The following is a 12,800-nucleotide window of genomic DNA, read 5'->3' on the forward strand; positions in this document are numbered from 1 at the left end:
AAAATGGCTGTTACCGTTGTGAAAGTTTCAAGAATCAACATGTGGTCTACATGGTTACGCTGCACAACATGTTATCAGCTTGCATTACTAACTGTGAGGAGCACAGCCACTGGGGTCCGCAATTAGCGACTCCACTGGCTTTTTCCACTTCAACTACAACATTCTGACCTGTGTGACAAATTGTAGGTAGCAGAATACAGCAAAAACAACTGATATGTTGTGGAAAATCTGCACGAACCCATTGACAATCGGAAAAACTTCAAGAACACTGAGCTAAACAGGAGCAGGAGATGTCAGCAGTTGGCGTAAACTCAGCAGCAGCACCAATGTTTGTGTGGAGAAAAATATGACAAAAAACCCCAACAGAAATTAGTTTGAAAATAGAAGTTGACTTCAGCTAGCTAAAACGGCAAAAAACATACATCTACTACTCACAGGCCGCACATCTCCAAGTTGAAAAAATAAATAAATAAATGAATAATAATAATAAAAAAAGCAATGCAAGAACTTAACAAGCCAGTGTATGAAGAAACTTTAATTCCTTTGGTGTCTGCAAACAATGCATATCTTAATATTAAAATAATGTGACACTCCTAAAAGACTGAAAGCAAATCATGTGTAAACCCTGTTATGAGTGGAACTACCAATTTCATAATAGTTTTGCGGGATATTGATAAGATAATGGGCGGATAGATACAGAGGCACAAATTACAGAAAATGTTTTACAAAAAGTAAGAAATTGAAAGGTTGATAAAATATAAGGGAGACAGACAAATCAAAGACAGATCACACACTTAGTGAAATAGAAAACAAGGGTTAATAAGCAAAGGACAAAAGTTAACACTGTAAATACCATTCGCTCATGAATATAAAGCAATCACTTATCATTAATATTATCATCCCTAATAAACATAAATTCACAATTTCCTGGAATTAAAAAGCTAAAAGTGTTTCTACATGAAAGCATGTGTGCTCTTCCTCTTTTCTGGAACGGCTAAAGCCTTACAGTATCTGCAGGTTGAGGCACTTGGAAAGAACATGATTGTACTTTATGTAGCATTTTTTTTGTTTGTTTTTTTTTTGTGCATTTGTTCTGCTTTGTGTGCCCGGATGTGAAACGGTGTCCAAAAAGAGCAGCGGCTTAAACCTCATCTGAAACTGGAACAAACAGGCTGGTCTTCTGGTGATGTGCCAAAACTCAAACTCTTCCAGTTAAGAGTAATCTCTTTCTGCTCATCTCACCAACAAATGTGAGGGAATTTTCAAAAGGAAGGTGGAAGTACCTTGGGTCTGATGATCAGGGCTGGTGTTGTCTGGCACTGCATGGAGGTTTTTTTTCTATGTAGCACCACTGAGGACAGTGGGAAAAACTGCTTCTTGTTATCCAATTTTCCGGAAGTGACCTAATCTTGCATTGTTAAATATGATTTTCTCAAATTAAGTAAAAATAATAATAACAAAGATGGAGATGCAACTTTTATAGAATTATGAATGTTCCCTTAAAAATACAGCCACAAAACACTTAGTAAAAAATGTAACTAATCAGTTGGATTACAAATACAACTATCACTGCTACATTTGATTAAAGGGAAAACAAAACATGAATATTCACAGTCAAACATCTTTTAGTGAGTTTTAGGCTCAGTCTTCCAAATGACAGAAACCTTGCACACACCACTTGTTCACAAAACATCATCCTTGATCCCTGGTTGCACAATAATACAATAATTCCATGATGTTCCACACAGCCACAAAAATGTCCCTCTGCTCTGCAGAGACTGACATCAAAGTTTAAGGCAGGCTAGTGATGTCCCGTTTAGGAGGGGGTCCGTCTGGCTTGCAGGGGGTGCTGTTGGCTTTATCTTCAAAAAGCAAAACTCTGATGGGGAGAAAGAAAGAAAGAAAAAAAGGGATGAAACAGAAAGTAGAAAATAGAAAAAGGTTTTCATAGTATCTCTGAGATGCATTAGAGATTATGAGACTTGTGTACTTTTCAAAGTCTGAAAAACAAATATATTTCCATATTTTTCCAGACTGTATCTTAACATTGAGACGGACAATAACAAAAATAAATAAATACAAAAATCTGCTGAAATAACCATATTTTGTTCTTTTACATCACATGCTACATAATTGAAGATTACATTTTCCATACAATTCTTTAAAGTCAAACAAGTTGGAACCAAAAATGATGTATGTCCACTGCTCAATAAATAAAACACAACAAAACAAACTTTCTAATTGTCTTGCTTCAAAAAATTAATAAATTGATTATCAAAAACTTTTCAAATACAAAAATTTGTCAATGTAAATAAATGTAATTTTAAAATGGATTTATAGAAATCTACCATCAAGGCTCATATGATGACAAGTGAAAGTAATAAATGGAAACCTAGAATAACAAAGAGGATAGCAGTTTCCACTCTACACAACACAGAAAAGGATCTGACATGAGCTATTTAGAGTGAATGCTTGCCTTAATTTCCTCTTCTGGAAAACTCGGCAAAGCTCCACTAATCCCACAAGGATCAATGATCCAAACGAGTAAACCGACACTACTTTCACTTGTGTGTTTTCTTTCTCCTCTCAGCATTTACTGATAGCATCTCTATTGTCCAGGATAGTAATATGCCAAAACAGATGCACAGATGTGTTAATAGTGCACAAACAATCTCAAACTGAAAAAATCTAACATAATCACTTGCTGTTATCGAACGACAGTAACTCAGTGACCTTTGCCCTATTGCTAACTACGCATTATTGTGGAGTCTGCCTGCAATTGTTTTTCTCTAACGGGAACTAAATAATTTGCTGTTCTGCCAAATGCTTTGAAGAAAAAAAAATCTGCTATAAATTTGTACCCTCAGCTTCGCCCTCATACTTCCTACCTTAAAAGATTAAAACAACATGACAAAGAAAGGCTTTGTAAAACAATCACTCTTATCAGCAACTCCAGTAGGCTGCAGGCTATTCAAAGAGCACACATGAAAAGTGGTATTTTCCTGGTAAATTGACCCTGTCAAAGCTCAGATTTAACCTGCTATTAATTTATGTCAGGCTACTATTCGTAAAGAAAATTTATTTACTAGTTTTGCCCTCTTACAAACAGCATAAATAAACTGGATTTCTGGAAAGCAGAGCTTATCTTGCTAGAATACAAACGAGTGAAAAATAGAAGCAGGAAATGAGACTTTTATAAATAGCATGCTGTGGGATTCGGCGGGATTATGAGATACGCTCCCAAAAACACAAGAAAGAAAAGCCAAACAGTTGAAGGCATAGTAGGAAAAGTTTTTCATTCTGATAGATGTTTTTGGGATTATGAGATTAGTCTGGGTTCTGGGGTCCAGTCAGCTTACTGACATGCAGCAGCCACTCTAGCTCTGGTTTGGCATGGCTGACCCAGCACACAGCTGCTTTAAAATGTTTAAACCAGCTATATTAACCCATTTGAAAACAGAGCAAAAAAGAATCCAATGAGTTTCTGATGGTTTTTTTTCCCCTCAGCTTTTACTCGACTGTCAGCGGTTAATCAGCCTCGACTCAGTTACATAAGCCTCTAATCGCAGCTAAAGCTAAGGGTGTTGACTGTGGATAGGCTTTCCAAATGGGTTTTGTTGCTATGCAAGTAGGTAGTGACATCACTGCTCATCATGCCTGATCCCACTGCCTCTTGCAGATGGATGAAGCAGGTAAATGTCAACACTGACCTTGCTCTCAGACATAACACGCACTGATCACTGGTAGATTAATCACAGCTTGCAGAGAAGCACAAGTCGTTCTTTTCACAACCAATTCACACATTCACTTACAGTTTGAGCACAGCGGATCGCTTGCCCAACATCATCTTGACAAAGTCCCTGTAGTTGATGGTGTTGCTGCTGCCGCCGGTCACTTCGACGATCATCTTTTTCAGCTCCAAGTGGGTCTTGGGCACTCCCAGCTTCTCCATCATTCGCTTCAGCCCCATCAAATCTGAGAAGATGAAAGAAAAATAATTACATGAGATGAAGATCTGTGATAAAATGCCAAACAAACTGGTTCAAACTGATAGAACCAGTGTTTCATACAACTGAAGGAAAAAAAATACAGGTATTTTTTTCTAAGGTAGTGCTGGACAATAGATTGTCCCAATAATTATTGCGATAAATTATAATATTATTGTGCTTATCAATAAGGTACTTGAGCATTTTCAAGTACCTTATTGATATTGGCAAAATAATACAAGTTCACTCTCTCAAATACCAACAAACTTTAATTTTGCAAAGTACACTTAACACTGGACCTGGAAGATTTAACATGCTTTTATAGATTAATTGCTTATTACAACAAGGTTTCTTGGCAAGATAGAAAACATTTTACTGTTACGTGTAAGCATACAACTTGTACATAAATATCACAACGAGCTTTTCAGAAATTAGATGTCTCAAACCTACAATCAAGGAATAGACATTTATTGCACTAAAAATTATCAGGTCATTTATTGTATCAGATTCATAAATTAGGAACAAATAGAAAGTTAAGTAAAGTTTGACCATTGACATTAAGCTGTAGTAATTAGAGAGTCATTAGTCTAACCTACAGCAAGAATAAAATAGCATTTAGACTAAACTTTCAAATGAAAATTAAATTGAGATGTTTAAAAAATAAAAAGCTTATGGTGTAAAACTGCATGGAAAGCAACACAATTCTTCGGGTCATTCTAGAAGAAGCAGCTGCCATCCCAGATCAGCTGCATGGCAGCTGTGAGCGACAGTCACATCTCCAAAATCTGGGTTTACCACAGCAGTAGATGTGAACAGGAAAAAAAAAACTCAAGTTAGAACTACAATATCAGCATCTGCAGACAAGCTGGAAGCGTTCAACACCTGATCACCTCACATCTGCTATGGGCCGACTGAAGGAGTCTCACTTTACATCGAGGTCACAACTGTGACACATGAGCCTCTCTGAGGCCAGACAAGACACACACAGCAAACATGTAGTATTAATTACTGTTCCTTTCTGTCAACACTGCACTTTGGTCAGCCAAGCTGACAACTGTTATGCGAGGGCGGCAGGTGTTTTATAGCTGGTTATTACTCACCAATCTCTCCTTCATCATTCAGGTCAAACTCAGCATATTTATCTGCAAAACAAACATACACAGAGGAATTATTACTTACAGTGGGAGTTCAATCTCACCTCACACTCCACATCCTATAGTACAAACAACAATAACTGAGCTGGCATTTGACTTCTCAGCAAAATTCTTGACACACACTGTCCATGGGTCACACTCTTAAGACTCTGCTGACAGTGAACATCTCAAAGGCAGAGCCATGAGCAGATGACAAAAGCAGGAGTTTGGGGAGCTTAAGTACTGTGTGTTAGGTTGGGATCTGGAATGACAAAATTTTTTTTCAAAAAGTTTAAAAAGTGCTTAAGAAAAAGTCTTAACTTTTATGACATTCTCTATTATGATTAACCAACATATTTTTCTTTCATTGGACCACCACTGTTTGTGAGCTTTAGTGTCTGAGCCAATGAAAATATTCATCCACTGTATAAGATTGGAGTACAAAGAAAGTCCATTCAACAGTCCCAATATATTACTGTGTAAGAATCTGAATCTGAATACTAAATATTGTATTCAGAGACCTTTGCGATACTGATATTGCACACATTGATATTGTGATGATGATTCTGTTTCAGTATAATGTGCAGCTCCACTTAGAAACTTAGAAGTTGTTCATAGTTTCTTTAGTCAATAGGTATTTTTAACTCCATTTGCATTGCCTTAAAACGTCACATTTAACACTCCAGCAAGGAGGCATTTCTGTGTTTCTTCCCTCCTTCCACTTCCCTAGAAGACCCCTTTGGTCAGATTACGCTTGCTATTTCTGTCCCACAATAGATGCTCTGTGTGTGTTGGAAGAGAGAGAGGGGGGTGCTGTGTTAACTGTGTGAATCGTTGGGGAAGAGGGACAGGACAATGCCAACCCTGTTCATAAACCCTCAGGAGGGGCCTCCACGCACACACACGACTTTTTGAGAGGACCACTTGTTGTAGTGCAGGCTGTTGATCATCTGCAGCCTCAGAAAGGGGCTCAACTCAACACAACTCGAACCTTCAGTTGTTGCTCCTTTATGGATTCCTAAAGCAACTACTGGAACAAAATGACTAATGTGATGCAATGACTTTAGTTTTAGCTCATTTGAACATTTTGCGTCACTGAGGTGTACTTTGATTAGTGAGTTTACTCCCGTCCATACTTTGAAGAAGTTTTCCATTTTATAGAGGCTTGCTGATAAAATATCTGAAGCGGTATGATAACACAGGAGATCATTTTGTGCTCTCCTTGTAGTCATGCTTCACGCTGGTTTTATATTATTTTATCATTTATCAGTATAATTTTATCAAACCATATCAAATGCTTTGTCTACTTAGTCAGACAGAGTTCATGAGCCCGGAGATCAGAAAAACTCGAGCAACAAACTTGACAGCCAGAACAGTTTTTTGTCCCCTTATGAAAAACTCAAAATACATAAATTGAAGAGCTATTAAAGCCCCATAAGCAGCATTCAATTAAATCTCCCGTTTATTGCGCATCTCTTAGCGCAGTGCAACGGATTTGACTCATCGTGCAGGGCCAGTCCAAGGCTGTATGAAGCCTTGAGCAGAATTTGACCTAGGGCCCCTTTTTTCTGCTAAAAACATAAGCACCTCTATTAGGAGGGGGAGTTGCTTAATTGGCCAACCTGAAAAGCAATAAACTATAATGCAGTTTACTAATTTGTATTTGTGAACAAAACAGAACTCAAACTCAAAGATTAAACTCACAGCATCAGATTGTAGCTATGGTAACAAAACAATCTAGCTATTAAGATTGTTCTTTGAACTTTTACAAAGTCAACTTTCCAACTCCTTAATATCTTAAATTTAAATGTTAAATAATTTAAAATCTTTCAATTTATGTATGCTGAAACCATTAAATCAAATTTAGCAGCATTGATAATGTCAATAAAGAAATGTTACATTTATGTATCTGTTGTCTGTGTTAAAATATTAGCATTTATGGGAACCCTGAAGCCCTGCGGGGCCTGACGGACCCTCTGACTTAATTTGGATGAAACAGAAGTGCAAATAATTGATATTCATTTGAATTGTATTTTTTGATTAGTTGTTTTTAAGACTAGTTGTGTGTTTAAATAGCATTTCACTGGCAATGTTTTCCCATAACATATAATTATCCAGTAATATTTTTACTTTTCCTGTCAACTTAACATCTTTTAGTACAAAAACATGGTGGGCCGCCTCGGTTTCCTGATCACTGGGCTTAACAAATTTTCTGAGGGAAACCCTGCATACACACACATTATGAGTTAATGCCAAAAGGACACTTGTTTTAAAAAGAAGTTTGTCACGTCAAAACAAATATTTTATGCCACAAAAAAAAAAAAAAGTTAACAATTATGCATGCAAATGATGAGGAGAAACGCAGTGCAGATTTAATGTATAGAAGGATGCTTCAAAGTGGTAAAGATGTGAACTGATGGAAATTTACTGGTTGCCAATAGCTGTCAGGGTGTTGACCTTTGGGTCACTGGGACAGTATGGAAAAGAGGAGGAAGGGGAAAAAATAAAAAGAGCAACCTCCCAGGACCTGGATGCTGTTTATATGTCACTGCTCCATTTCCTCCAGCAGGCCTAGGCTCTAAGTAGGACACTGCGTCGTATTTCCCCATTTCCAAAACTTATTAGGCTAAATAACTAGAAGTCACTTTTAAATTATAACCAGAACTTACATTGAGCAAAGAGGGGGGAAAAAACAACACCAGATGCATACATGTGTAGTGGAGGAGTGGGATGGTGCTTGCGAATCATGTAACTTTGTTTCTGTAATTAGCTAGAAGCAATGTTTTCTCTGTTCCCAGGAGCTCAGTTTGCACAGCAAGGTTTTGAATATTGAAACAACAAGCGGAGGAACGCCCCGGCACATTCCTCTCAGCCCACTGAGAACTTGGCCCGGCAAATCTTTTTGGAAATCACAGCAGTCCATCTTTCCCACAGAGAAAAGCAAAAATGCTCATGACCAAAGGGGCCGACGCAGAACGTGCTGCGACTAAGCAACTGCTGAAGGCACAACAGCAACCAGAAGAAAAGCACACTTCCTCAAAGGGACGATCAGACTTGTAGATACTGGGACAGCTGACGTGAGAAGTGGATTTACTCACTTTTTAAGCTTTCCAGCTTCTCTGCCAGGCCTTCTTCGTCCCTGTATTTTTGGTCTTCCAGGTATTCCTGAGAAAGATGAAGAGGTGATAAAACTGAAGGAAAATAGGGGGGAGGGGGAGGGGATAAATAGTTTTCACATATCATGATGAAACTGAAAAACCTTAATACTTTTACCAGGTACTCACAAATTGCATTGATCTAATTGTATCTTATCTCATAGTTTTTTCATCCTGCCTTGTCACCACTTCATTACTGGGGCACCTCATGAGGGAGTGGGAGTGCCTGAAGGGAGCCATTCTAATAAAATGATAATGGTGCAATATGCTATGTGGGAGTCATTCACCACCGCAAACACAGAGCAGGGAAGACAGAGCGAGTCTGTTTTTCTGCGTTGACCTCTGCACGACTTTGAAGCTTGCAATCAAAGAGGATAACCATCGCAACTGGATGATTATCAGTGCAGACTGACTCAGCTGACTGCAGCCCTCCCACAGAAAAGTCTTCTCACAGACAGGAGCATGCAAACACATCCCGACAAGTACATCGTACCATGAAATCTCTTTTCTGCCGACAATGCCTCACATGAGTCAAAACAAAAATATTGTACTTCTGTCTCAAGATTGTTATTGAGAGCTCTCTCTAGATTTCCCCTTGTCAAAATTTTCTACAAATTCTGCACTTCTAGAGTTTCGCTGCAGTTTTTGCAACATTCTGGGCAATAGAATACATGCTTTCTATTTCACAGGTTTTCTTTTCTGTATCAGAAGCAACTTTTATCAGAATCCATTAGAATCTCCTATTTGAACTGCATTATTCTAAATGCACACAAACCCATTCATAAATTAGAATATTACTGATTATTGAGTGCATTTATTTTAGTAACTATCGACAGGTGAAACACATTATATGGATTAATTAGATTGTCTGATTCCTTTTTAACACCCTTATTTCTCTTAATCATAGTGATTTTTTTAAAAACACAATGAAAAATTAGAATATTCCATCAGAAAAAGAAATTCTTCAAAACAAAAATGTCAGCTTAATGAAAAGTGTGATTAACGTTTACTTAAAGGCAATTTTAAAAGATATTTTTAATCTAACAAACAAGACTTGTCAGGATGTATCTTCTGATGCATTGAATATTTTAACCTCATATTGTACAAGTTCGTTTAAAGTTTGTGTTTTTGCCCACAGTGTCTCTTGCAAGTTGAGAATGTATTACTGGAGCATACATAGTACTTAACAATTTGAGCGTACCTCTGTGAACTTTAATTTCAGTGTAAATACAGCAGTTCATAAACACGTGAAGACTGCTATACAACTTGGACAAATCAGGGAGAGGTTTGTAATAAAGCAAGGTTATAAAATAACAATAAAAATGTTAATTATCTAGAGAAGCGGTCTGGAGTACAATGGTAATTAGAGGAGCAGCAAAGATGCAGAGCTCAAGTGGGAGAATATGTCAAAATCACCAAGTAATGCATTCACAAATGGTGGGTTTTATGGAAGAGCCATTCATGAAAGTAGAATATTTTCGCAGTTCTGCACAGGCAAAGTAGGAGACAAGAAAGTCATGTGGCAGAATGAGCTCTGGTCGGATGGGACGCAAATGCACCAGAATTTTTCCACTCTTTTTGGACAACGTCCCACATAAGAGAAAACCCAAGTGCACATAATCTTAAACACACCACCACTGTGGTGAAACATGATGGAGGCGGCATCGTAGTGTGGGGAAGCTTTTCTTCAGATATGATGGAGAAGCTGGCCAGAGTTGACAGGAAGATGGATGGAGCTTAAAAAAAAGTCGACACTGGAAGGAAACCAGTTTGGCGATGGCAGATTTCAGACTAGGTTGGAGGCCTGCTTTCCAGCAGAACAGGCAGTCTAATCACACAGCAAAACCTGGCATGGGATGGTTGAACTTAAAGCATCATATTGTGTCTGATTAAAACCTAGTCAAGTTAATCTCTATTGATGTTGACAGACATTCTTTATGAAATCTGCAGGAGATTGAGGCATTTTTCCAAGGAAGATCAGAAAACATTTCAGAGTTAGGTGTCCAAATCTTGTAGAGGGATATCCAATAAATTGTTGCAGCTGTAAATACAGCAAAAGCTTTGACTTAGAGGATTTGAGGACAAGTGGCATACTTTTAGCTTCAAAAAAACATGCATCCTTTTCTTCTTTGTGTTGGTTTACTGCATAAGAGCTTACTAACCAGACATTGATTTTTGTCTGGTTGAAACAAAAAGTATGAACACTTCTGGAAGGCATTATGAATATCCTAATACATTTGTCTATGTGTACTGTAGATTGAGACAGATACCTAGTTTTGCGTTATTATCAGACCCCAAAAGGAAGAACCATTGGGCACGCTGGGGTCATCTCACCTCCCATTTCTCTAATTACCAAACAAAGAACGCGTTATCTCCAGATGACGGGAACAAGGAGTCCCATGCAGTAAAATGTAACAAGGTGCAGCGGCTCGTTTCCATGCGGCTGCTGCAGCGGTGAGCTGATATCAGGCGACAGGCCAGGGTGTACAAAGGAGGGAAGCACAGATTATGGGAAAATCTGGTTAATCTGAGGGGCCACTGCAGATATCTGACGAGAACAGGCCTCGGCGCGAAACAAAGAGCCCACTCGGACACCTGTTCTCCCATGATGGGAAGGAGGGAGAAGGCAAGAGCAGCTACAACAGATCGATGCCATCGGGTCAGAGGGAAACAGTTTCCAAAGGCATTCATGTGCGAAGGTATGCGGCCATTCAACAAGTGCCAAGACACTACGAGGCGGCAATAAATCAATAAAAACGAGTTACGGTTATTGCAGCGGCCAGCTCCACTCAAATATGAACTATGTTTGAGGAATTCATCAATCACAAGGGCGGCGAGGAGGCGCCTCTGCCGTGAATCCTCGGCGAGCCGCCGGGGCCGCTGCACGTTCAGAAACAAGGCCAATGCCAAGTCAAGTGAGCACGACCTCATTAACTCAGATGCTGTTGGAGAGGCTCGCAGAAAGACTACACTCCTACCTTATTTATTTCCTCCAGTTTCTGCCTCTGCTGCTCCTTCAACAGACCGAAAGCTTTCCCACCTAAACACAGAAAGAAGTGAAGGTTATTCCAGCGATAAGTGCAATAATGCCGCTTCGAGCTGGTCTTGAATTGGAGCCAGTCGGCCTGCGACACTCTATTGTAAAGATTCAAAGCTTTAGCTAGTGGCAGACAACCAGCATATGTCTAAAAAAACAACTCCGAGCCGCTTTTCTTCTTTACCTTGCATGTTTTTATTTGAAGGCATCCTGGAATTTATTGCTGAGGTTCAGAGACAGAGAAAATGCTGAAATATCCGGGCCAGCAGGCTGCCGCAACTGTACGCAGGGGTATTATTCCTATTTAAAGATTGGGCTCAATGGGCCACTCGGCACCGGCGTCAAGTGTGACGCAATCAAAAACGAGGCATCGGCCGGACTTTTCAAAATAAAGTACTGTACCTAATAACTAATTACACTTAAACATTCGTTCCACTTATTTATAAACATGAACGTTGCAGGTAATATTGCAGTCATAATTAGGGATAGCCTAATAACTTATGTAGGTTGTTTTTATTTTAGAAAACGACGTTATAGAAATAGCATAACAGTTTGTAATTCAATTATTGGTTAATGATCCTTTTACTCTCACATAATATGGCACCATTTTCTTCCTACTCTTTGTACATACCACCCACTTCTTGTTTAGATGTGATTGCCATTTTGGAATACCAGAATAAAATGAGCAGCACCATTCTCAAAGTAAGTCAGGGACTAGGTGTACTAAGGATGAAAAACAAACAAACAAACAAACAAACAAACAAACAAAAGCAAAACATAACTCCCCTTTCACATAAACATATAACAGAAAGTACACTTGGCCACTCTAAACATATACACAAAAATAAAACGTAAATAACATCAAGTCACATTCTACAAGATAAACTTAAATTGGAGGCAAGAAAAATGCTTATGACATAGAATAACACAAAAAATTGAAACAAACTATAAAGCCCTACTGCTATCAGATACTGATTAATATTAGTTCTAAGAGGTCTATATAGGCCTTTAGTCAGACTCAAACTACATCTGTTGTCATTAAAGAAACTCAAAGTGTTTTTTCTATCTTTGTGAGTCACCCACAACAATACGTTAAATAAAAGACCAGAAATGGTTTACATAAGTCCAATACTCACCTTACCATCTCCGCACACGTTCTCTCCTGTCAAAATAAGCTGATGCAAGCCTTTTATTTTGAAGGTAAAAGCATCTAATTTCCGGTTTTATTGTACAGAAACCTGTCCTCAGGCTGGAACTGATGCTGAAGTAGTAAATCAAGGCATCTTACGCTTATCACGCTGGCGCTCGCCATCATGTGGAGCATAATAAAACTGCATAAATTAAGGGCGTCACCCATTCATGACACAGACAAATGAAAACGCTTCACAAAGAAGGCAGACTTTAAGAATGAAATGAAGTGAGAAAGACAAGTATCGACCTGCTTTCTTTATATCTAAATAAAATACAAATAAAAACTCTCGATCAAACT

At 38.5% G+C, this 12,800-nt stretch overlaps 1 protein-coding gene across 1 annotated transcript; it reads right to left on the minus strand.

The window, feature by feature from the left end:
- Window positions 1-517: 517 nt before the first annotated feature.
- aif1l (allograft inflammatory factor 1-like) lies at window positions 518-11,630 on the minus strand. Its single transcript, XM_055052670.1, has 6 exons — window positions 11,496-11,630; window positions 11,253-11,314; window positions 8,218-8,284; window positions 5,087-5,128; window positions 3,813-3,975; window positions 518-1,879 (listed from the first exon to the last, which is right to left on the minus strand). The coding sequence occupies exons 1-6, from the start codon at window positions 11,518-11,520 to the stop codon at window positions 1,792-1,794; spliced, it is 447 nt and encodes a 148-aa protein (XP_054908645.1). The 5' UTR covers window positions 11,521-11,630; the 3' UTR covers window positions 518-1,791.
- Between the last annotated feature and the right edge of the window lie 1,170 nt (window positions 11,631-12,800).

This window comes from Poeciliopsis prolifica, unplaced genomic scaffold, assembly GCF_027474105.1.
Source record: "Poeciliopsis prolifica strain line A6 unplaced genomic scaffold, Auburn_PproV2 SCAFFOLD035, whole genome shotgun sequence".
NCBI classification, from domain to species: domain Eukaryota; kingdom Metazoa; phylum Chordata; class Actinopteri; order Cyprinodontiformes; family Poeciliidae; genus Poeciliopsis; species Poeciliopsis prolifica.

What these genes read in the sequence shown, in the direction of transcription:
- aif1l (XM_055052670.1), bottom strand. Translation starts at nt 11,520, where the DNA reads ATGCCTTCAAATAAAAACATGCAAG. An exon ending in TTCAAATAAAAACATGCAAG is followed by an intron (nt 11,315 to 11,495) that starts GTAAAGAAGAAA and finishes TTCTGTGTTTAG; the next exon opens with GTGGGAAAGCTTTCGGTCTG. An exon ending in AACTGGAGGAAATAAATAAG is followed by an intron (nt 8,285 to 11,252) that starts GTAGGAGTGTAG and finishes CATCTTTCTCAG; the next exon opens with GAATACCTGGAAGACCAAAA.